Source organism: Polyodon spathula, chromosome 5 (genome assembly GCF_017654505.1).
Source record: "Polyodon spathula isolate WHYD16114869_AA chromosome 5, ASM1765450v1, whole genome shotgun sequence".
Taxonomy (NCBI): Eukaryota; Metazoa; Chordata; class Actinopteri; order Acipenseriformes; family Polyodontidae; genus Polyodon; species Polyodon spathula.
The window spans coordinates 20,942,823-20,969,393 of NC_054538.1; the positions used below are offsets into that span (position 1 = coordinate 20,942,823).

The window sequence follows — 26,571 nt, forward strand, 5'->3', positions numbered from 1 at the left end:
TGTCAATATCGGAGTAACAGAATTTTGAATGTCAATATTGAAGTAACAGAATGGAATTTGTAGCTGTATGTCTTGTTGACCAAACATATATATGCTTGGACCTAGCTGAAATGCATTTTGCAGGGATCTGCAACATCCGGTAAAAGAATGTGGAATTCTGTTTTATTTCCACGACGACTGAGTGCAGGACATGATTTCCGCACCTCTGCTTAGCCGGGCTACCATATTTATACAATACATGTTCACAGGTGTTTCAATTCCAGTACATAAACTTGTAGTAACATTATCTGCTTTGTTTAATTGGGAGAAAAAACAAAGTGAAGTTTGAAGTACCACCATTATATTTGTAATCAATGGTTATATAAATGAAATTCCATTACAAATGGTGTCCAGTAGAAATGAACAATGTCACTGTTTTTAGCTTCTGGATATTTTATTTCATGTTTAAAAACATACCCCATCGATCAGTGGTAGGCAACTGAAATCAATGAAAGGTGCACATGTGTGGCCCTAGACAGCCATGAAGGCCACCAGACCCAACAACACATCCAAATGACAGAAACCGGCAATTAAAATACATAAAGAAATAATCAACACATTCACTGACTAAAATATAAGCAATGTTACCATTTCAACTGAATAGCAAATAATTAATAGTAATAAATGTGCAGTGCCTACCATTAATGTTACTTTTGGGCAATGGTGTAGTCGAGCCGGAACACCCTGTTTTGTTTTCTATAGGCAGAACCTTAACTTCAGAATTAACCTAAGAATCTTTACCGATTTGTTATGAAAATGTTTATATGGCGCTCAACCGCTCTAATTTCGGTGCATGGGCACTATAGGCACTAGGAACACAATCAGTAAAATCATTGTCAACCCTACATACCAGTTTTAACAATACACTCTGAAACAGTCTCTGATAAGCAGTGCGTATTTTAAATGTTTGCAGTCAAGAGTCACATACATCTCCCAGACAATTGTCTGATTCAGTCAGTCGTCCTTGTGATGCAATTAAGAGAACATTTGGGACTTTTATTCTAAACTACAGTACTACTTTTTTTAGTAAAACTGCTGACGACAAAGATAGCAAAAGTTCATCCTATGAATGACCATAAACACGTGTTTAAAGCTGCTTTATATATTGGTCAGTGCAGAGACCTGGGGTTTGGAGTAAACGACTGTCCTTGCTTTTAAGATTTAAGGTATATTGCAAAAGCATAAATAAGTGCTACCATATGTGCCTAACCCATGGGGAAGAAGGGGCACGTGCCCCCCCCCCCACTTTGAATGGGGGGGGGGGGGTCAAACTATATTTTTTGCCCCTCCACTTTTTCATTCTGTATATATATATATATATATATATATATATATATATATAATATATATATATATATATAATATAAAGACTATTTAAAAAGGTTTAAAATAAAATATAAAAATTCAAAAAAGTATTCAAAGGATTTGCTGTCTGCCTGCTCATCGGCCCACCAGCTCACCAACTCTCCTGACTGCTCATCATCCCACGGGCTCACCAGTTCGCCTGTCTGCTCATCAGCCCATTGGCTCACCAGCCTGCTTGTCAACACAATGGCAGTCCAACAACCTGCTGGTACTACCGCCCGGTCAACCACCCACATGTTGGTCCAACAGCCCCCTTCACTGTGGGCCGAAGATATGGAGGATCTACATCTGTGCAGCATGGAGGGGCTTGACAGTAAGCAGCACCATCTAATGGAAAGGCTCCTGGGAGAGAATGAGGCCTGACTTTCCAATGACTGCACGTGCTGGGTTGGTCCATCACCACGGGAAAAATTAAGCTTTCAAGTGAACTTGGTTCATTTATATGGTTTGTGAACCGGATGTTTACATTATCCTGCAAGGCATATTGAAAGATGGCAGCTGTTGATGTATTGCTGTGGTTTTTAATATGGCATGTTTTAGATTATTTCATATTGCTGTGGAAGAAATCACTAGGGAGGGGGGGACTTTGCTGATTTCATTAATAGACCTACATGTATTGAATGCCCAGCACAGTTCATTAAAAAAAGTAATTTAAGAAAATAGTTTTTTCCAGTTCGGCTTTGATTTTGGTGTCTGATGAAATTTCTGTTGGAGCTTCATTCTTCCACTGTCTAGATTTTCACAGTGAAAAAGTGGGAGTTTTTCTTTAGTTTTTTTTTTTTTTTTTTTTAAACGGATGCTGACTGATGCTGTAGCAATTCTGAAGCTGTTAAAATAACAACATAACACAGTAATGGTTTAAAAATTTAACATCGGGTGAATTTATTGCAGATCATAACAACTCATTATGTTCTTTATGTTGTCATCTAGTCAAAACATGTTAAATGTACAAAAAGCCAGATTTAAAAAATAGTTCAGCTATTGCCATTTAAACATGGTATACACTAATCAGAATTAAACAAATCCATATAATTGTTCATTTTACTTGTGAATGGCGCTAACACAGCTTAATACATCACTCTGCTATTATTAACTTGTAAAGCTCACTGATGCAGTTTTGTACTTAATAAAATACATTAGCAAAACTGGGACAATTAACAATTTTACTGCTTCCGACTGGGGACAACAAATTAAGGCTTAAACTGTGACACCCAGTTTTTACGGGATGTCTGGTAACCCTCATGTAGTTCCCAAAGACATTTTTAGTTTTTTGCTCTACTTGTTTCCTCAGAATATGAACTAAACTACACGCAAAATATTTACTTCCAAGTCAAGTTACCTTTATAATTTGTTTTCTACGTGCAAAAGGACAGAGTCCAGCAATTGTTCACATTGACATCTAGCAAGCGAACCAGCGTTTGCCAAATGGACCGAGACCACCTCTTTAGGTGGACTTGGTACAGTTTGTTCCGAAGCGGACTTTGTTGTGCACACTTCACACCAAACGTACAGAGTGCGGATCAAACCCTCTAAAGTTTGCATCCAAACGAACTCGGTCCCTTTGCTCACAGATAAGTGTGAACAGCATTGTTTCAAATGAAATGAACCAGACCAAGTCAGTTTGAAACTGACCCAGTGTGAATGCAGCCATATTAGCTACTAGGAGCAACTGCAAGGTAATAAACCATCAAGTCTATTCTTCTACAAGTTTCTTTCTTCTTTCACTTAAATAAATGGACACAAGTAAACACTGTCCTGTTTTTATTTGGTCCTTTATTGAATAGACATTTCTCATAGCAGTAATGCAGTACAAAAGGAATCAGCCCAACGTTTTAAAGCACTCTTCAGTAACCATACCTATTCATTTTCATTATAGAACTGGTATGGAAAATGGCAAACAATAAAAAAGATCTATAATAATAATAATAATAATAATAATAATAATAATAATAATAACAACATTTAAAAAATCATGGTCTTCTACTCAACATACTACCTTCAAGAAATCCACACTAATAAAAGGTTGCCTTTTTAACTACTGTGAAGTAGAATACACCAACATCAGTTAGAAGAAATTAATTTCAATTATTATTAAGGGACTTAATAATCTACAACTGCATGCCCATCAGACCGCTGTTTAACTTGTTGGCTACATTAGCAAGCTGCTTGACCACTTTCCCTGTCAGACCAACATCCAACCGTCTCTATTTTGTAGTCTCTGGAACAGTAAAATTTGCAGTGATAGAAAAATAGTAAGCACGCCTGTCAGCCATGTATAGTTGTGCCTACAGCAGCATAAGAACTGTCCTTATCTAGAGTTCAGTTTGTACAATGCATATCTAACACCTGAGAAGGTCATTTAATAGCCATGCTGCTTATTAGATATTTCTAACTCAAACTGGATATATTAGTTGCGCTTGGGAAGGATTTTTATTTTTTTCAGGAGACACATCTAAAGTTCTGCTGTTACCTGGGGCAGGCCTATAAAACACCGATTCAAAAAGGATGCGGTAGCATATCAAAGAAACAAACATGTGGATGCTGCCACCTGCTGGATGCTTCCAGTCTCAGCCTGTAAAGAAAATCAGACCACCTGACACTTGAGTTTTACCAGTACATGATTAAATGTGGGAAACAAAATAAGTTAATCTTTCATAACTAGACTGCATGGTTTCAATATCCATGCCTTATGCAAGACAACACAATTTTATTAACACCAGCTTGCTAGTATGGTTGTGTGTTTATTGTGTATCTATGCAAAGATAGTATTAACCTTCACTAAATGGTGAAATTATGGTTCAGTATCATCTTGCCCTGAATGGTGCATACAAAATAGAAGACCATGGCTGGCATAAAATCCTTTCTGGATGTTGCAGGCGTATTGCTTTGGGATAATAGCAAGGTTACGGGAGGTTTAAAGGGTATTATGTGATATATAGGTGGGAGGCACTTGCAGGATGCACAGGCCCTTGATGTCTCTTGAGTGGCTAATTCCATCTTTATCCACACAGTGTCATCAGCAGCCACTGAAAAAGGAAAAAGGAAACCATTTGTTACACAGAATACAGGAGCTACTACCAGATGTGTTTTAACTCCACTGGTTAGTTTAGCAGCTTATGTTTACACCAGACCTGAAACCCAGAAGAGGTTGAGTGGTGGGATACCTGCTATATATGTCAACAGATTCAAGGTTAAAATAAAGTCTGGAAAATTTTAATAACAAAATAAAAAAAATGACTAAGGAAAAGAAAGCTATTAGGATGTAAAAAATATGTTTTCTTTTTTTTAAAACAAGTTTATTATTCATTTAATGTTGTCTTTCCAACTAATGATTCCCATGTCTCTGAATGTAATTAAAAATACTAACAGATGGTAGTGATCCTGATGTATGATTCCAGGGTGTCACCTCAACTCTCACTCCCCCCGAACCTCACAGCTACAGTACGGCTCAGGTCACAGGCCAATAAATACTATCCATAGTCAGCATCTCTGAGAAATTCTTGGCTAGGTATGTGATGACAATATCAACTCAAGGCCTCTCACCTCAGTTAGATTCAGCTCAACAGTGCCACTTTCATCTCTGTCCAGCTGCTGAAAGGATCCTGCAAAACAGGAACAAACAGATTAAAAAAACAGCACTTTTCAACAAGCTCCTGAATCAGGTTGGCTGTATTTGGACCCTTCATTCAACGGTCGACGAACTTCAGAAACACTTACGGAACATGACTTCCAGTTTGACCAGGCAGCAGATGAAGTTATCGAAATCAATCATTTCATTGTCCGCATATCTTGCAACAAGAACCTGGTTTAATTTGTTATTGAGTTTGAAACCTGCAATAAACATGAAACATGTATCAAATTAATGATACACTATAATGAACCCTTCTTATAACAACCCCTTTTTTTAACGATCCAAGCAGCAAGCACCGATTTTTTCAATGGAAATCAGCCCTATTAGAACGATCACGTTTACAAAATCTACCTGGATAAAACGATCTCGGTAGTGACTGACACTGAACTTTCTTCAGTGTGAATGTGTTATTCTCTCAGTGAAAACAAAGACCTTGGTAGGTTAATAAGGCCGATTCACAGATAACCTATTGTAGTGTGAATCATGTGTGACATATGCAACCGTTGCCGTCGTCACAAACAGCAACCATGGCAACAGGCTTGAGGAGTTAACAAGATTGAAACAGCGCGCATTCAGAAAAGCACAAAAAATATGAAGCAATCTACGCTGGATATGTTTTTCAAGAGAAAAGGCACGTAATTGCTGTATTCAGCATGTAAGTGTCATTTTTTTCAATTTCGGTATCTCTTCATCATTCTGATACAGCAAATTCCAAACCCTAATATAGTGAACAACCTGATATAACAAACACTGCTCCACACATAGAGAGAGAGAGAAAGGAGAGAGAGAGAGAGAGAGAGAGGAGAGAGAGAGAGAGAGAGGAGTATAATGCTAAACTAAAACCAAACCAGGCTGTTACCTGCTGATTCAAGAGCAAGGCGCATCTCGTAAGCACTCATGGTTCCTGATCTGTCAAGATCGTACTGCCTAAAGATGGTCTGGGCAGATAAATAAAAAACAACTTCATTTGTGTATCACAAAACAGAACATATTAAGTAAGCCTAATCATAATTTGGTGGACTAAACAGTCACCCCTCCCTTCATCAAATAATTTATTTGGCCATTGCATGTATAATTGTAACATGTTTCTTTACATTACTTTCAAATACATACAGGTTTTTTCCAAGTCTTGTCAAGGCAACAGAGTTCACATCTACATCGCTTCACAACAGATGCTTAGCATTAAACAACACAACCACGTGGGTTACAATGAGTTTGTTCATATCTTTGCACTCACAGGATAAATGCCGTCTTACCAGCCACTTTCTGATCTTATTCCACAGAATCTGGAATTCCATCAATCCTAGACGAGCACTGCCATCTTTCTGTGTGGTGGATTGGTTAAGGATGCTTTCATCACCAACTCACCAGAGAATCAGATAGATGTACTTCTTTATTTATTGAAATTTTGAGTGCCTTATGTTTTTACCCCAGATTTTCTCTACAATTTAGAATGTCCAATTAGAATTTTTTTCTCCTCACCGAGCGATTCCCTACACAGGCTCAATGGGCATCCTCGAATCCCATAACCAAGCCAGCTTCCTCTTCTACACCCAGGACCTCAAGAGCGGATGTCAGCGAGCTCCTGGCCTCTGGAGGAGAAGGGCCAGCGGTGCAGGTTTCCCCTTGAGCTCACTGGGTACCTGACCGGTAGGGCCCGCTGCAACGAGATAACGGTAAACAATCCCTGCTGGTTTTGCCTCCCTAACACACAGGAGCGCCAGAGCCAATGCGACGCGCTCTCCAGAACCCCAGCAAAGACCGTTGTCTTCACACAGCCAAGACGTGAACCTGCCCTGACTGTATGACTCACCTTGCACACCCTGTGGCCGTGCTTTTATAAGGTGAGCCACTCATTGAGCATGAATTAAAATACATCAGTAGTTAATCCAAAAATATATAAACTCTGACTTGGGGTTTTGTTTTTTAGTTTTGCAAAAGATACATCCAAGAGGTTGACCATGCTCCTACAGGACTCCATACTGAATCCGTCAGTTCTGAGGTCCTTATCTGGAATGAAAAGACAAATACGTGAGCACATAAAGAAGTTATTAAAAGTTCATCACGAGACAAAAGGAAATGCCATTCAGATTAAACAGTTACTTATCATGCCATCATGCGTAACACCAGCTCTTTTGAGAATGGTATGATAACCTTATACACTGATAACATATAAAAGATAAAAATCTAATAAAGTATGTAATTAATCTGTGGCACTTACGTCGACTCACCACTCTGTTAAGGATGGTCCTGAGCTCATGAACACTGATCTCCATGTCCTAGAAAACATTAGCTTCTCACAGTAAATTGTGCACCGCCTTGCTTTCTCCAGGCTTTCATATATACTTCAAATTAAACTTGTAAAAGCAAACCCTAAAAGGTATCTAACATATATACAGGCACTGTGGGGCATATTTACAAAGACTCTGGTATTTATTTTACAAAACAGAAAAGGGTAAACTAAGAGACTGGCTGGTTCTGGCTTTGTAAATTTAACAGATCTAGATGTGTACACACTAGCCATACCAGATGGTTGGCAATTCAACTGAGACTTAAATAAAATACAAAACAAAATACCTCTCCAGCTAACTGCTGGAACATGACCTTGAAGGAATCATCGACATCATCTTCTGAGATCTCCTCCTGAAATGCATTTAAAAAAAAGACATATTCAGGGCCATATTGTAAAACAAGCGCACATGTTTCCAACCTCCACCATCCCCTTCCAAGCAGTTCTTATTCTAAGATCAAAAAGGTGCTTTCTACTTTCCATTCTGAACATTCTGCAATCAGTGTCATGCTAATCAGCTGATGAGTTAAACACTCCAGCCCTCGTCTCTCCATTCAACTCAATGGGCTGAGATATCAAGCATTGACAGTGCTACGCTTCAATTTGTGACCTCTTGCCTAATTCGAAAAAATATCAAATAAAACCCACCTCATCTTCTAGATCAGCACCGATTTCATCATCTAGCTCTCTGGAAGAGAAAGAAATGTGGGTATTGCTTTTCTTGATCCCTAAACAAAATCTGACACCCGGTTTCTCAAGCAGGTAACCGGATTGTGCAGGAACTCACTGGGTGTCTGACTGCTTCTCTGTGAAGACTCTCAGGACGAAGTCGGCCTCCTTGTTGGGATCGAAGGTGGAGGGGACGATGATGTACTCCCCCGGAGGCAGGTGCAGTCGAGAGCTCACCTCCCGCAGGTTAATGAAGGTCTCAGAGCGAGCACACGAGGAGTGCTTCAGGAAGAAATCCTTCTTCAGGTGCACGTTCTGGCAACCCTTGTACTGAAACAGTCATTAAAACTTTATTTTTTGTGTGTGTGTGTGTGTGTGTCAGTTGTGGTAGCTTTAGCACTGGACATAAGGTTGTCAACCTGTATTTGTTTTTTTTGCACATTAAAATTTTAAATATGTATATTTTCAAATATCCCTTTGTATACGCATATTTACACAAAATTCATACAAAATTAGATATCTAAATAAAATAAAAGGAATAACTCAAAAGTTTATTATTAGGAATTCAACCAGCCTATTTCACCAGCAGTATTAAGGACCAAGAAGAGAGGACCTTGGAGCACAGTAATCTATGTGAAAAAAAAAAAAGAAACTGTAGCTCATACCTCATCTGGAACCTGGTTAAAAAGAAAAAAAGAAAAGATATATAAAATGAGTCATTCACAATGAAAGAAATCAATTCTCATATAAAGTTACCTGTGTCCATAAAGTTTCGATCCTGCCTTGACTAAAGACTACCAGCGGTGTTGTGATTCAGCACTCAAAATAGGTTCCTTGCTTTAACTACAGTGCTCATGCTTTAAAATAAGTTAACTGCAAACTCCACAAGCTTTAAGTCACAGACTGTGTCACATATATGGTGAGCAATCTTAAAATCTTATTTGATGCAGATAACACACTTGAACTCAGCTTCAAAGTCCCCTTTTGTTAGAGTTAACAAAGGGTGTTAGAATAGAGCAAACCCACATCATCTGAGCCGTTTCAAAACGGTCATCTTGTCTTCATAATGAAAAAATACTAGACAGTGCTATAAAGGGAACAGCATACAGATTCAACTGTTTAAAGCACTTAAACAAGTTTCCCATGGTAAAAGTATAGAAAAAATGTAAAAAAGCAGAGTGAGGCACGGTAAAGCAACTATGGTAAATGCAAAGTAGAACTATGGGGAAAGCATGGCAAAACTGCAAACATACCGTGCAAAGATACCGTGGTAAACTTTTATAAGGGAGAGTTTTGAAGACCAGCATTTTGTTCTAGGTTTGGATCATGCGTGTTCCTGTAATCTCTCCTCTCCTCACCTCGTAAATGGCAAAGCCAATGGTGTGCATGTCCTGGCCGTGCCGCCGGTACTGCCGCCTGTCCTTCTGCATCAAGGCAACCAGGAAGCTGCAGGCGAGTTCGTTGTCATCGGGGTCATCATCCTCCTCCAGCAGGGTGATCTTAAACTGCGGGTTGATCCAGAACGTGTCTGCAGGAGGCAGCCAGACACAGGAGACTCATTAGGGCTTACAAAAATAGTTTTAAAAAGGTCTTGCCATGCAAAACAAGCCATTACAAAAAATTAAGGTGCACAAAAAAAAAAAAAAAAAAAAATCTTTCCAGTTTCTAAATCTAACGCTCATTTCTATGGTCAATTCAAAGCTAACTGCTCTAGGTCCTTTATATTGCAAAGTTACATGACAATGTTTCTTATCATATACCTTTATTTTTCAAAACAGTAGTTGCTGTCACTTTTGTTCTCTAAGAGCACCCTCTAGTGTAGAAAAAATATAGGACAGGGCTGTTTAAATTCTGTATACCAGTGGTTCTGGGGAATTGCCATTTTGCCATCTTAAGGCAGATGTTATCCCTAAACTTGGGTGTTATGTCTAGTTTGCAAATACCCCCTGTTTGCAGTTAGCTGTTTAGGGCAAGATTCAGTGTGCTTTGTACAGCAATAAGAAAGAGTGAAAACTGTAATTTGAAATGGTTTAGGAACATATAATCTTCAATTGCATTTCAACTAGTTTCTTCTCCTAATGATGAAATGGTGCTAATTCCATGAAGCAGTTTCTGTGGGAGGTATTTGTAGAAGTGGATGGATTACACAGTAAAGACTGCAGGGAGCTGTACTGCCAGTAGATAAGCAGCTAGGGGACTGCACTGGCCTGACAATAAGAGATTTATAAGCACTGCAGTAAAGGGGTGTTTCCTCACTCGGGTGGTTCCTGCATCCTCCCGCGGAGCTCCCGCGCCGCCAGCTGCCGTCGTACTTGACTGTGTTCCAGAAGCTCAGGCTGTCCTCACTCAGGGCGTCGGGGGTCAGGTTACAGATCTCCAGTCGAGAGAACTGCCTCAGGAACTCACTGAAGGCCATCCTGCACAGAGAAGGAGTGAGAGGGGGACAAGCGGCTGAGCAGCTTTCAGATCTGACTGGGTGACAAACTTGTCTGTAATCTTTAATGAGACACAGGCAGACACTTCAAAAATAACCCTGTAGTTAGGACTGTCTTAAAATAGGACTGTCTGTTTGGTAAAATTGAAAACACAAATAATTTCATAAATACGCAATGTTAAACCGTGCACTAGCTCTCAGCTCTTCTATGATGCAAGCATGCTCTACCCCAGTTTTAGAAACTGCTGACTGGCTGCATTTGGTGCTAAAGACTGGGGCCCTCAAAGGCGTAGCCAGCTAGATCGAGGTTTCGAGATTTAAAAAAAAAAAACACCCAAGGAAATTGTTTAACATTTTCAATGGATCTGACACTGTTGGCTAATGTATAATTATGAAAAATGTTCAATATCTAAGTGGCATGTAGTTCTTAATAACCTATAATGACGATGAAATTCTCTTTTAAAAGCTGTAGACTCAAACATGCTTTCATCTATATACAGTCAATATATCTTAAGAATGTGATGAGACAGAAAACTCTACCCTGTGCAGTACTGCAAAAAAACAAATTCCAGCATTGTCAAGTGATCACTAACAATCAGAGCGCTTCATTTGCCCATGACATTCTATAAACTGATGTCATGAACACTTGAATTCATGGCTGGAAATGCTGCTGTGTTGGCTACTCTGAGCTGATGCACTTAAATAAAGCCACAGGGGGAATATTGGTTTGTATACGTCATCCTCTGCTATGAGCCCTGGTATGAGCACAGGAATTGCAGGAGTGAACTGTGCTGTTGTCATCTCTCACACTACTACTTACCAGAACTCCCCATCTTCCATTCTTAATTGAAGCTCCTCCTTATGAGAAGGATCGACTTCATTCCACTCTGAGGAACTAAGAAGAGCAAAAGAACACGGTAAAAAAACATCACTTTTCATTGAGGACATTTAAAAAAAAAAAAAAAGACAATAAATACAATAAATACAAACACTTTGCAAGTACCCACTAATACATGTACAGGAATCTAGTGTAGTGCAGGTTATAGTCACACTTGTTGGTCTAAAGCAGCTGATAAATTACACAGTAATAGCGAGATTAAGAAAAAACGTCCACTATTCATAAAACTTTAAGGACTGTTTTAAGGAATGATTTGTTTTAGTTTTATTTTTTTAAAACACATTTTGAACAACTACTAACCTAAGAGTTTAAAAAAAGAGCCTAAAAAACATTCCTTAAACTACTCCTCAAAGTTTTGAGTAAAATATACAAAAATATACTGAAATAAACATTTTTAAAAATACTGACACATCTCAATCACTATATAAAGGAAAATCTAAACCATTGCTGGTAGCAGCTGTGTGGCTTTAAAACTGTATTTTATACTGACTCTTTATAGGACTCTGATCTAGGAGGGGGTGGGTTAGTGTTTGGCTGGGAGACACACTCCCCCCTGGAGCTGCTGGGATGGCTGCTGATGGCTGAGCATGAATGGCCAGGCTTACCTGTCGCTCCAGGCTCCAGTCCACTCCACCTGACCCCAGGGGTTCCTGATGCGGATCAGACGCTCTGTGCGCCCCCGGTAACCTACCTATCACGGTGGGAGCAATTAAACCACAAGGTGAGCTTATGCACGTATAGGAATTCATTTTGTAATGCCTGTATACTCAAACTTAGTCATGCAGTACAAGTTACATACACTACTGTATTCATCTTAAAAAGAGATTTTGAACAAGTAATTTTAAAGCTGTATAATTCAGTTGTTAGTAACTCATACAGAACTCAGATACAGTTATTGTTCCCAACAATTAAAAATAATGACTAACTTGCTCTTCTAGCAAAGCTCATATAGTAAGAGAAGCATTGTTGGTAATGTATTCTCCAGCATTTGTAATTGTATAGAAGGGGATTTGCTCACCTCTTTCAGTCCAGTCACAGAGTACGCATGACCTTTTACCAGCTTCTTAAACGTCACTGATTCCATGTCAAAGGCACTTGTGATCTGTAATGAAAAAGAAATGGCTCATGTAAAAAAAAAAAAAAAAACTGAGAAAAAGCCTGTTTTCAGGACAAACCCCAACAACACAGAAGTTATAACAAATGGTATTTATTTGATTACATTTGACGTCAAACCCACTCGGTCCTGGCTGTTTGGTCGAGGCAATAGATCTCCTGTGGTTGACCATGGGTAACTGAAGAAAGGTGGTGATTGGGGCAGGTGGTGGAATGTGAATCAATTGAATGAAAAGATGGGTGAGTGACAGGTTAATTTATATATTTTATGACTGACAGCAAGGTGGCAATGTGCAGGGGGCAGTCCTTCCTCCGAACTTCAGTTAAAAATGTACACGTATAAACCTAGACTTTGGTAGATATAAATGCGCAAGTATGGGTATTGTCACTATATCCCTGTTCACCCTCAAGGCAGATAATTCTACAACACCAAGTGTGCAGACAGGATAACTAAATTAAACAAGGTCTATAATATAAATGTTCCACTGTTATAGCAGTTTGTCGTTTTGATCTTTCCTATACATCTATATAGGTGTGAAGTGCTCATTCTTAAATAGGTGTAGTCTGCTTTTGTGTATGTAGGTCATACACAGTAATCTTCAGATGTTTTGTTTTTGCTTGGTTTTGTTTTATAAAAAAACATTATAAAAATGAATCAGTACATTAACTATTGAATGCCTTCATTTCCTTACATCGATGGAGCAGCCGAGCAGAGAACCCCTCTCCAGAGCCTTCTGGATGATTTTGTACAGGTTCTTGGGAGCCTGGCGCAGCTCGTACATCTCTGACACGCCCCCAGTGAAGTCCTCAAACCCCTCGGTCGTGCTGCCGCCAGAGAGCGCCTCATACGAGCCGTTCAACCTACAGAGAATGGCATCACCCGCAGGCTTCCACTATTATGCTTTCTATTGACAGATACCTAAACCTTTCCTCTTGATTGAGGGATAGTATCAACGTATCAAAAAGTCAGACAAATTCCAATTGTTACTTATTATTCCAATTGTATTTATTATTTGCACATACTTGGCATAAGCTTTCTCAATCAAGGCGCTCCAGAACTCGTTTCCTTCTGCAGAGTGGACAAAGACCAGCTCCCCGTCCTTAATGGGCAGCCTGTCATCAACAACAACATCCACCCACTCTCCAAACTGCCAGAACTGCAACAGGAAAACACAATGGGATTTCTGAGTGTGACACTGTTGACAAAAGGATGACCCCTTGTTTACCGCTTGCCATCTCATGTGTATGTTGGACGTTCTTTAGCGCATTATTGTTTTTAAAAATGACAAAGTAAATCTATTGAAATATTTTAAGTTATGTCTAGGCAGGTCCTTTCCCTTCAGAGGGCAATAACGAAGGCTTTACAAAACAATTTTTGGACCCTTTGCTCCAGATAGATCTACAGTAAGTGGTGTTAGGTGAGTCAGGCAGTGAAGCTATAGTTTTGGGGCAGGGATAAAGAAAATCAAAACTAAATTGTACAGTTTTCCACTTGATTTCCCAAACGAACAAACGGGTTATAGTGGGCTGGTCTCACCCCTGCAGAAATGTTTTTTATGGATGGGTGTCCTGTTTACCTGAAAGTGGAATATTCCAGCGTAGTCTTCCTGGAAGGACTGCCCATGAGGAACAACTCGATGCAGCAGCCTCTCATTGAGAGTGAGGGAGCCGATGGCAGCCAGGAGCCAGCAGTCACCTGCAGCCCACACACACGCACGCACGCACACGCACACACAGAGGGAGAGAGATTATTATTTATTCACCGGGAGATTTACCCATTGAGACAGATGCTTCATTTACAAGGGGATCCTGGAGAGAGAGAGAGAGAGAGAGAGAGAGAGAGAGTGTCTTCAAATAAGCACTGGCTAATAAGCACACAGACACTGACTACTTATTTTAATAGAGCTGAAAACTAAAATTAGGAGTCATACACCCTGGTTTCAATTCCCTATATTAACCAACATGAATATGGTTAAGAATAGGATACACTGTCCTGTTGCTAATGTATATACCCTACACACCATGTCAATATCTATTTCTAAATAGGATGGAAATGTTTCATAAACTTTAACAAAAATAAATAAATCAGTTTTCAATCTGATAAATGGTGTTAAAGGCTTTCTTCTACAATATAGTCACTTTAGAACAATACAAGGTTTATTGTTAATCAAATCTTAATCCAACTTTAATATATGATATATTACACACTGACAAGATTATTATAATTATTATAATGTGTTTAAAATGTGTTTAAAAGCCGTTCTTATATAACATAATATTCTACATTTAAATGGATCAGCCTATTGAATATGAAGTGCTTTGGCTCTGGGAATTTCAAATATGAAACAATGACAACGTTTTGCTGGTGTAGACATGATATTATAAATGATGATCAAAGTGTCCAGCACTGCTTGGATTGCCTGCACATGAAACTATCATGTCAACATGGTGTGGAAGTGGGTGAGCCAGGTTTCCAGAGCATGTCTCTGCACTCGCACACATACACTGCACCACAGCCAGTCTGCAAAACCCACTAGCCTTTGTGACTTGGTGCCACAGACTCATGCTTGATTCTGTTTTCTAAAAAGGCCTTGCAGCCTCTCGGTTTGTTATGTAATTAACTCTATAAATGCCAGGGCAGGTCAAGATGAACCACTCAAAGGCTAAAAAGTATTAGTTTTTTTTAGCTTGTATTAGCGTGTTCAGGTGGCTGGGGGTTAATTGGAGTAATTAACGATCAATCAGCACCGAGCCACCTGATATGAAAGAAGGCCTCAGCTTCCCATTAGGGAGAGGAGGGAGATGAGGAAACAAGCAGATGGTTGTGCTTGCTGTTTTGTTGGTTTGCTGGGGGGGGGGTTATTATTATTTTTTTTTGTATTTTCTGGTCCAGTTAAGGCATCGACCAGCCTGGAAACCTTTATTTTGTAAGTTTTGCTTTGTGTTTTGTTATTTGTATTTAAATACCTTTGTTTTGACCCGTGTGCCCTTTTGTTTTGCATTTATTTGTTAATAAAAGTATTACTTTTGAACTGCAGTCTGTCTCTGGGCCTCTATCTATTCGCCAGCCTGCCACAGTACATATTAATTGATCTGTTTTGACAGTGAAACTGAATTTCAATGTCAAAGTGTTTGGGTTGAGCAGAGAATCCAAGTCTTGACAGATTAAGAACCATGTGTGGTCAGAGTAGGGCAAGGCTATCGAACCCTATGAGCACTGTAGCATCACTGGCATGCAGCACAGGGCGGTGGATGACATGTCCAGAACTTCCCTAAAATTATTCTGTAGAGTAACAAACTAGTCACAGGAAATCGTACAAGGGTGCACAAACAAAAAATTACAAAATATACCCAATTAATAGAACTTCTATAATTAGACTTGTCCTCAATGACAGTTGTAAACACGTGCCTGTTCAACAACAATTTTCGTGGAGTCAAAATTACATTTAGCTTTAAAGTGTCCGATCAGGAAACAGTACAAAGCACACCTGTCAACACCATGCTATTCATTTCCGGGAATGAGAGAAGTTTAAGTTGTCAAGTAGTTTAATTAAACCATGTGACATAACCCTCTGTTGTGCTGGAGGCAATCTGAACCACTTTACTAAGCTCTGGTTCTCATTACAAACCACAGCATACATTACAGCCATAAGAGCCATTTTAAAGACACAAAGCTGTCATGCAGTACTTGCACCTCTTCACTTTAAATATTGCTTTGTGTTTCTGTTACCTAATGAAATAGACAGCATGGCTGTGTTTACCTAGCCATAGAATGACAGTTTTATCACAGAGACTGAGGCCTGGATACAGCTCTGGTACCCTCCCACAATGAATGATTAACGGAACTGGGAGATTTATATTTATCATGCACTCAGAACAAGTATGTAAGTACAGTATGTATTTCTGTAGAGCAATGAAACTTGGCTGGTAGCAACAGTAACTTTGGAGAAGAGAATGGCAAGGGGGGCCAGGCATCATTGGGGGTGATGTCATAGCAAGCCTTAAAGTGATCTTATTGATCACAACAGTGCCCCTTGTGGCACATCTGATCTTAACATTGATACCCAAACTGTAAATCTTCAAAACACTATTATTTAAAATGTATTTTGAGAGGTCAAGGAATAATAAATTGTTTACATTCCTCAATATTTTTTTTTTTTAAATTTTCAGATTTTTCAGGAGTTCAGGGTAAAGCTCTGGCTAGTAAACAAAATGAAGGAGTAATTCACACACTGGAATCTTGTTGAATTCCAACCCCACACAAACCTCCTGCATCTGCATTTAATCAGGGGTTAGGATTAGGGCTTATTATTTTGAACTGAAGTTCAAGTTGTGAAAGGGAATTCTACAGGTAACCATAAACAGAGTTTGTGCAAAACATGTGTGTGACTTCCCTCTTTCTAGCTTTGTGGATATTGTCTCTTTCTAGCTTTGTGGATATTGTCTCTTCCTAGCTTTGTGGATATTGTCTCTTTCTAGCTTTGTGGATATCTCAACTGTAATTGCTTTTATATAGATGTATACAGACACATGCAACCAGACCACCCCACACAATGGAGTTAATACAAAGGATGACAATGTGTGGACTTTTCAGATTTTAAATCGTACTGGCTTAAGGCTTTCAGGCTTTTAGTAGGTGCTCCAGTTTTATTACAAAAGAGCAGCTGTCGAAAATATTCTGGCTTTTTTTGTATCATGTATTGAGTCCATCACTTAATTTATGATCTACATCTGAAATGACTGTATTCTCCTTTTAAATTTGTGGCTGTCTGGGCCTCTAATCCAAGCAATTGCTGCCTGGCTTTGGTATCTGTGGAAACTCAAAAATACTGGTCATCAGTACTAGACAGACGCACCAGCAGAAACACAGCATGTAAATGTAAGAATGTGCTTGTGCAACATTCATTTATGCAAAAATGATGAACAAATGTGAAGAATAAAATAAGACATGGTAACAAATGTCTATATAAAGTTCCATCAAAAATACCAGAGACAGACTCACCTTTTGTTTTTATAGCATAGGCTAGGGATACTGAAACAGCAACAAAAGCATTAAACCTGGTTTCCTTTTCCTGTTAATATCTGTCTCTCAACATATTTAACAAACAAAAAAGAAAACTGACACAGGAGAGCTATAATATCAGCCATGACATTACAAACATTAACAGCGCACTTCGTTCATGTCAGAGTGTGTGTGTGTGTGTGTGTGTGTGTGTGTGGGGGGGGGGGGGGGGGGGGACCATTATAAATGAAATTATAAATGAAACATATAATGGTATAGTACAAGAATATTTACACAAACATCCCTTATTATACTTCAAATAATCAACATAGAACGATCAGGTAGTACACCTGTTATTTGTGGAAACATATATAGTCAGTTTTTTTTTTTTTTTTTTTAAATCCACTGCTTAGAATGAGGCTCACATGGAGAATGAGGGATTTTATTCCATCCAAAACAGCAACCCACGAGAACGTTCATTGGGACAGAACTCTTGCAGGATGTCGATCTGTAATCTACCTTAGAACTGTATTTAATTATTTAACACACTAACACAATAAACAGCTCAGAACTAGTCCCACTTTCAACTGGACCCCAGGGTAGAGGCAATGATGTAAATTGTACAGTACATCAGTGGTGCCAAAATTAAACTTTTTACACTGCAAATATATTGTAGTTGACCAACATATATTCATAATTATAAGAGACACTCCTGCCTTATAGATAAGCTTGCTTCTTCAAACAGCAGAGCTTGCTGAAAACATGTATGTACAGTACTGTATATGATTGATAAGCTTGAGTATTGTGTAAATTGATCTCTACAAACTGAGTGACGTATGTGATAAAGAGCCAGACATTGCACTGGTTTACACATTTTACTTTGAACATGGAGAAACAGGCCCCATTAATTTCCCAAACATAATGCGATAGCTGTAATCCTTAACGTGAACACACTTCACACAGCACTGCAGCTGCAGGAAACTCCAATTATTCTGTCCTTACTGTTTGTATTTCAAACTTACCAAATATTTACCAACATACACAGGCCTAACCTTTTCTTCTTCAGGGCAGTCAATAACAACCCCTCAGAAGAAACAGAGGATCATCAGACCCTGCTCCACAACGCAGCTGCGTCTAATTCCAGAGTGTTATCTCTTCCGTCTCTCTGCAGCCTGTAATCTCAAATGTGTACACAAATAGAACTGCGTTCCCAAACTCTGTATATATCGGATCCAGCCAAAACTCCACTCCCTGTAGTAGCCAACACTTACACGTAGAAATGTAGGCCTTAAGTAATTTAAAACAGGCTTATCATGTCAGTAAACTAGCCTCATTCTTGTAATAACCTCCTCCCCAATTCTAAACAAATGACATAATTTTCAATGTGAAATTTGAAATATGCAGCAAGTGAAAAATAAATAAGTCATTACAATTGGAAGAACAGTTCTATGGTCCAAAAAAGTAACTGTGCATATGTGCGTACAAAGGCATTTCTAATCTCACTGTCTCAGGCAATATTCATCTCCCACAAAGGAGAACCAATGGAATAACAAACGCTTTCATTAAAAGATCAACTAACAAACTGGCGCAATCACAGTGCAGACAAATGCACAGTACGAGGCTGAAATGCAGACTGAGATACTGTAAACCTCAGCAGAGATCCCAATACTGTGAGCATTGGCTTAGCACCTCACCTTTCTTTAAAGAGTAAAGGTTCCTTTCAATTCCTGTTCTGAACAGTATTTGACCACTTGCCCCATAACATTAGTCATTATCCTCTGATAAGGAACATTTTCTAATTCAACTGTTCTGGCAACTTATTCCACACAGCCATGTTTACTATAGTGGTCGAACTTCATCGGTTTGTGAGCTGCAGTTCAATGTAAACGCCGCCTCCACCAGCAGGGTGCAGTCCTCTCCTGTACTTCAGACATGTGGAACTTACCAAGGGCCCCCTGGCAGATGTCAGTCCTTGTAGCACCTCCAACAATGAACTGGGGATCATCTGTGAACTCCTACGAAACAATACAAAATGTTACTCATGACAAGATGCCATTCAGAACGGCTGTTTAGAAAGGATGCTGTACGACACTAGCTGATATCCACACCATGAGCAATCAGTGCTCTGCCGAAACCATTAATGGGGTTACAATCCGCTTGGATTTTACATCCCAGTTTTCAGTATTTGTTATAATATATACTGGTAGATAATATATGAATAATAAACTCTGTATCCAATGTTAATAGGATTTATATTTTTGATTTGCTACAAATTATCAGACACAAGCCACCTGATACAATCTAGTTGTAACATCACCCAGGTTTTACTTCTGATTTCCTGATTTTTCTTTAATATTAATTATTAAAAAAAAAAAAAAAAAAAAAAAAAACCACCACGTGCAACACGACAGCTCTCATCAGTTGACAATTCATGCCCTTTTTTAGATAATGACACAAACTGTTTCATTCCAGTTAATGATACAAAACGTATTTGTCCTGTAGTAAACTATATGCATTTGTTTAAATGTAAGGAACGACTAAATGTACAGTATTAAACACTGCTCTTTAATTCACTGTTAGTTTTCTTTCTTTTTTCCTCGCACTCGTAATGTGCTGTCATAGGCAAACGTGAAACCCAGTTTATATCAAGAATTCTGCCTGCAAGTCAATCGTGTACAAAGCGGGTTCATTTTTATCTCTAAAATGACAGTTTGGTGTACCATGTTAGCAAAATCAGAATGGTTTCCATAGTATTTAAAGATATCAGTAAATCAATTTGAGATATTTTTATTTCATTTTTACATATCTCTAATTCATTTACAGATATCTTCAAATTAATTTTAGATATCTTAAACTGCACAATTAAAGATATATGTAGTTGAATTTGAGATACCTCAACATGTTTTAGAGATATCTCTAAATATTTCAGGATATCTTAAAATGCAATTTGAGATATCTCAATGATAATTTGGCTTGCCATAGAAATGTTTCAACTCTTGTCCAACTGACCTGTAGAATAAGTCAACAAAATAGACTGTAACAAACCTAGGTGTATAACTAAGGAAGTCAATACATTGGCAATGACTGCTAAGTTAAGAGAGCTATAGCAAGCAATCCCTCAGTAAATTTTAATAATACAGGAAACAGGTTAAGAGTTCAAACAGCTCAGATACAGGTTGCAAGCTTGAGGCTCCTCCAGGCTAGTCCTTAACTATTCTATAGCTGGTTTTACCTGTTTAAAACTACAGGATGCCAGCTTGACTCCTTTACAGTATACAGGTCTATTCACAGGTTTTTAAAGCTGGAATGATTTCTTAAGCACATTGTTCATGGTTTGCACATAATTTTACCATGGTAAAAATTTACATTTTTAATTTTGGGTGGACCTTAGATAAAAATATCAAGCTAGAAAGAAAAAAAGGTAACTGACATTATAGGTAACACACCAAGAAGGCACCTTACCGTGGGTCTCTGCCACACCACCCCCCGAGTTTTGGAAGAATGTGCCCCCAGCTCCTTGAACCCCAGGGAGGGAGCTTGGGCTGGGAAGTGGGGGTCCTCAAACAGGGTGCCGCTCTCCAGACACTCCTGTTTAAGGGCTTCATAGTCCTGGTTGAAAAGTTTCAGAGCCCTCTCGTTGGTGCCCATGCCTTCTGCCTTCAGCCTGTCCTTGTGTATGCGAGCCGAGATCCCCCCAAACTGGAGCATGCTGCTGACAGCATAAATAAAGTGGACGGTCACAAAGGCTGGGTATTAATAGCTCCTGTTCAGCTGTGGCCTTTTCACAATCTGATCACGGCACTAAGCTACACTTAAGACTCACAGGCACAATTCCCAGGAATCAGACATAAAACTATTTTATTTATTTTGCTCTCCTCTGTCAGTGGCCGTGAAACACTAGAGTCGTTCAAAACATACAAGAGAATCTAATACAGCAGGTTCAACTTTGTAAACAGTAGGGACCAGGTGGCCCTTTTTCATATATAAAGGCATGTCTTACAGTATTTAATTTAGTAAAGCCAAAAAATGATGCTTGAATCACATTTTCTGTATTATTACACATTTGTTCTTTTACTCTTACAATAACGTTTTTCAGACTGTACATCCATTAAACTGGGGTATGTAGCTTTAATGAAGGGGAATCTCAAAACTCAAGAACATAAAAAATGAAGCACAAAACATGAAATTAAAAATTCTTCGAATCCAAGTTCTGGAGGCTCCAAGGTTACTTATTCTTCACAAGTATGAGTCAAGTTGAAATAGTACTGGTTTTTTTTTTTGTTTTTTTTTTTTTAAACTCTCACTTTTGTAAGGGAAACAAGCTATATAAGGACGACTAACAGTAACTAATATCTCTGATGATTTAAAAGCATTGAATCCTGCAAGAGGACTTAGCTTGCAGGCATGTTCTTTAAAAGTCTATTTTTCTTTAAAGAACTAGACCAGTTCGAGAGCACATTTTACAAGCAAGTTACTACACTTGGAGCCTCCTACAATACTTGCTTTGTCAACATAAAGCAAAAAGCACACATGGATTTATTACCTGAAATAGGTCCCCGAAATGCCCCAGCTTTGAAAAAAAAGAGCAGATGTCACTTGTAATGTATTCACATCTATCTGCTATAACATGTTAGAGTACCTACCAATCTATCAATCAGTGGTGTAGCCAGGATTTGTTTTCGGGGGTGGATGGAGATTATTTGAGGATGGTTAATAACACTGGTGCTGGTGAATGATCGCCAGGATTCAATTCTGTAGGGTGGGGGTTCCTGGTAATGGATCGCGATTTTTGCACATCGCTAATATTTTTTTTATTGTCCAACGTAGTTGAATCTTTGGGGGGGGGGGTCAAACCCCTAAAACCAACCCTTAGCTACGCCACTGCTATCAATATATGTATTAATATTAATACTACTTCTGCACAGTTTTTTTGCAGTTTTCCCATGCTTTTCTCATGGTCATACTATGCATTTACCATAGCTTTCCTTGATTTGCCATGTTTATTAATATGCTTTACCATACAGTGCTTACCTATGCTTTACCTTGCTTTTGACTATGCTTTTTTATATTTTGCTTGCTGTTACTATAGTAAACATGTAGAAGAATTAGCATGTAAGTATGTATATAAAAGCATATTCTGTTATTTCCCCAAATGGCTTACAAAACTCTTCACAAAATAAGTAGGGCTTGAACTTTTCATTTTTTATTTTCCAAATCTCCACCTCCCTTTAAATGTGAATTAGTAGTTGTTAAGTGTCACTGCATCTCAATAAAGAGAAAACTACTAATTAAAGACTGGATTTAATTTTTATTTTTTCTTTTAGAGCGAGGGAGAAGCCCCAACTAGTCCAGCAAGTAGAATGTTTTTGTGGCAGCAAACATGAAATAAGTAATCACGTTAAGCCCCTTTCACACTGGCATGCTCTAGCCCTGTCGTGACCCAGTGTCATGCAGGTCGGCTATGTGGTTTCACATTGCTTTTTGAGGAAGCCAGGTCAACTTTGATGACAGACACAAGTACACAATGCACGTATAATTACAATTAGGCAATAAAGTTAGGTGTGCCTTGGTTCAACTATTAATTACGAATTCGGCAATCACAATTGTACTTGACCCCAGGTCTTCTGTACATGCAACTCTACTATATCGCTGCTCCTGGGGATATGCACCCCCCCACCGGGGATGATAAATTATGCAAAAGAATGCCCTTACCAAGTTTCATCACAACTAGAACAGCAGTTCCCTAAATGTATTTTACATGTTAAGCATGAAACCCACTAAAACAGACAACAATGCTTTTTAAGCTCAAATTGCACACACTTACAAACTGCCATTGCATACAGACAAAGCGATACCAGTAGAAGCACCATCTAGACGTTGTTTTATTTGTTTCACTTCCTGCCTGGCTGATTTGTTTTGAAAATTATGTTTTACTGGCTCCGAGGCATTCAAATTTAGAACAATGGGAAACAACCAAGATTGTCTTCACTGAGGGTTAAATGCAAAACGCAGAGCTTGAAACACTTCCTGAATGAAAAGCCTTTTCTGCCCAGTAGTACTTTATCATTAAGACAAGGTACGACAGGGCTGTTATGAATCAACAAAAAGTGCATTCAGTTAATTGTGCAGAACAACCAGATATGTGTGCAGTGATAGCATACTGCAATGCCTCTTTTCATTAATGAATCACTTACCTGAATCAGCTATTCTCTATAAACTGAGAGGGCTGGCTTAGGCCAACCACTGTCCACTCACACAGACATTCCTGTCTGTATGCCACGTGCATAATGGAAGACTACGTCTGCAGTGTGTTTACATTCAGACCTACTGAAAGAGCCCAGCAGCACTGCAGTTGGCTGTCCACTAAGCTTCTAAACCAAATTAGTACCGCTTCAAATGTTTATACTGTAGAAGTGCAGCACATGGTAGTCAACAAAATTTGGCCAAAAATAAATAGGGATCCTTTTTTTGTTAGATCACTGCTTCACGGTGTTAGCAGTCATTCTGAGTGGTTAATCCATCACAGAGTTATTATGATTCTTCTATAAATCTGCGTTTACCTGGCCTGTGCTGTGACTGAACATGCTTCCTCATCATTCCTTTCAAATCATGTGACAATTTTGAACTCTGTCAGTCCCACCTACTCTACATACACACACAGAGTAGGTGTGGCTGGCAGTAAGGCTGAGGCGATGCGTTGATTTATACAACGTTGGTATGCCACAGATAACTGCATAAGGGGATCTCTCTATTTACTATAACACATGACAGATTATTTCTACTCCATTCCCAATTGTTGGATAGTTAAAGTTGCTTTGGATGTACTACATTACCCTAAAACAAGGCTTGGGACACCAGCACACTGTGCAAAACTAGATCCAATCAATATGAGATGGAGGCCTGAAAAGGTATAAAAAGCACCTGGAAAGAAAACTGCTTTAACTGCTTCAGCCATCTAATGCTGACTTCTTGTTTTTTTCTTTACTGCCGGCTGCATCAACAGATGAGTGAAAACTTCTGCTGATTGGATTTATCAGTCAAATAATATCATCAGAACGATACACGAGGCTCTGCCAGCCCAAGGTAATCAATCTGCTGGGGAAGATCTCTGGAGACACACATTTATATAAAGAAAAAACAAAACAAACAAACAAAAAAAAAAACACATTACTATTTGCTGTCACTGTTGTGGCTTCTTTGATGCATATCCCCGGAAACAAGGATAGAGTTGACAGGGGATCCAACTATGACGGATCTCACTAAAAACCTTTTTTTTTAGCACATGTTACCTAGTATATGATAACCTGGTTTACCTAATGCAGACCAACTGACCCCATTGCTCCTTTTAATGCCATCTTGCCAATTGATTTTAGAGATGAGCGGAAGGCAAAGTCTGCTAACTAATTTGTCCATAAATCACACTGTTAAGCCAGGGGCTGTGGCAAGACTCTCAAACTCAAACCTCATCTGGGATATTAAATTCCTCCCTAAACACTGGGACTGGGCCACTGGCTCCACACCAATAATTGAGATGCAATAGCAGCACCTACTGTGATTGACACAAGAAACAAAGACAAAAATGGTGGTACTTTATAATGCTTAACTGGGAGACACAAACAGGAGACATGGGGGCCTCTGGCATGCATCACACTGCAGAAACACAAAACACTTTTTTTTTTATTAGACAGCAACGGCATGCAGCATTGAGAATGTACAGATAATCTGGTGCATTATCTGGAAATCCTCCTATATTGTACACTGTTTACAGCATGCAGCATTGAGAATGTACAGATAATCTGGTGCATTATCTGGAAATCCTCCTATATTGTACACTGTTTACAGCATGCAGCATTGAGAATGTACAGATAATCTGGTGCATTATCTGGAAATCCTCCTATATTGTACACTGTTTGTTTACTTTGACTCACAGTTCAATAACTGTATTACAATACGCCAATGCAACTATTGTAGATGTGTACTATATTTGTTATCTTCTCAAAATCAAAGGTTACTGTGCAAATACAAGCAGTGTGCATTTTATGGTTTATTTATTTAAAAACACAGCTAAGCTGTTGTTTTGCAAGTGTCAGGGTCCAAAATATGTATTTCTTAAATTAAATGTTTAATTAAAAACAAACCTACACTATGTATAATTTAAAATAGAAAACTGTAGAAATACAGAGTGGACAGAGCTATTATTTTGAATATTTTTGTAATATAAATGTTGTCTCCTTGCAAATAGGAAAAAAAACAAAAAAAAAAAAAAAAAAAAAAAAACACAAACCTTTTAGATATGTCCAGGTTTTAACATTTCTATTCTCAATCGCTCTGCGCAATTACACCGCATTATCTTGGTATAGTTACATCAGTGCATAGCGTAAAATTTCAGAAATTACAGACAGGCACCCAGAAGCTCTGCAGTGTATACATTGTAATAATATTTTCCTCAACCAATTTCCATTGCCTGGAACAATCAGCCGGTTGATCGCACTGATTGATGCATAATTAACAGGGAATGGCGAGGTTACTAAACTCAACTGCTTCAGAAACCATTGAATGACGTTATACAAACAAAACGTTTATTATAATAATATTTAAAACTTAAACGATACAGTGATCTGACGTCAACTATTAGGCCATATAATTTGATAACTTGTTTAAACACTGCAGTGCAGGCAGATTAAAAAAAAAACATCCATTACTAGAAAAAAAAAAATCACTAAGTATTATAAGCATATTGAATCGATCATTTAAATGCATTATATATTTAGAGCTTATGCCACTTAAAAAATAAATTAAAAAAATAAACAATTACATGTCTTTGCTCATGCAACACAGATGAATGATGCACCATCCATCACTTACTGTTACCCGAACTAAATAAAAAAAATAGACTTGTCAGGCGCTGTTACTAGGTTTGGGAACAAATCTTACTGCGTAGAAACGATTCCACTTCAGCTGTTTATAATGACGTTTTACGCGGCGGTCTTTCTTTTTCCAGGTGGAGGAAGTCGGGTTTTCTGGACAAGATGTACAGTGAAACAGTTATGCACGCTATGGCCTGGCCTGGCCTGGCTGCAGCAATCAATGAGCCCATCCCAGCGCGTGGGGTGGGGCGAATACAACAAGA

General features: G+C 38.7%; 1 protein-coding gene across 9 annotated transcripts; it reads right to left on the reverse strand.

Annotated features, from left to right (window-relative positions):
- Window positions 1–3,160: 3,160 nt before the first annotated feature.
- On the reverse strand, window positions 3,161–26,570 carry LOC121315709 (calpain-1 catalytic subunit-like). 9 transcript variants are annotated; one of them, XM_041250043.1, is made up of 24 exons: window positions 26,376–26,570; window positions 25,031–25,109; window positions 21,985–22,011; window positions 20,904–21,153; window positions 19,387–19,456; window positions 14,017–14,135; window positions 13,463–13,596; window positions 13,132–13,300; window positions 12,345–12,428; window positions 11,932–12,017; window positions 11,249–11,323; window positions 10,251–10,411; window positions 9,353–9,522; window positions 8,660–8,671; window positions 8,113–8,324; window positions 7,974–8,013; window positions 7,613–7,678; window positions 7,257–7,314; window positions 6,981–7,045; window positions 6,292–6,360; window positions 5,895–5,973; window positions 5,122–5,235; window positions 4,948–5,006; window positions 3,161–4,430 (listed from the first exon to the last, which is right to left on the reverse strand). In XM_041250043.1, the coding sequence occupies exons 2-24, from the start codon at window positions 25,081–25,083 to the stop codon at window positions 4,404–4,406; spliced, it is 2,199 nt and encodes a 732-aa protein (XP_041105977.1). In that variant the 5' UTR covers window positions 25,084–25,109; window positions 26,376–26,570; the 3' UTR covers window positions 3,161–4,403. The 9 variants fall into 9 exon arrangements, with proteins under 9 accessions (XP_041105977.1, XP_041105978.1, XP_041105982.1 ...); XM_041250044.1 differs by having other exon boundaries at window positions 20,904–21,150; window positions 26,376–26,569; XM_041250048.1 differs by lacking the exon at window positions 25,031–25,109 and having other exon boundaries at window positions 20,904–21,150; window positions 26,376–26,569.
- Between the last annotated feature and the right edge of the window lies 1 nt (window position 26,571).

Coding starts and splice junctions, on each gene's coding strand:
- LOC121315709 (XM_041250043.1), bottom strand. CDS start 25,083: ATGCCAGAGGCCCCCATGTCTCCTGTTTGTGTCTCCCAGTTAAGCATT. Junction 21,154..21,984: donor ATTTCGGGGACCTATTTCAG/GTAATAAATCCA, acceptor TTATGCTGTCAG/CAGCATGCTCCAGTTTGGGG. Junction 12,018..12,344: donor CTGTGACTGGACTGAAAGAG/GTGAGCAAATCC, acceptor CCACCGTGATAG/GTAGGTTACCGGGGGCGCAC.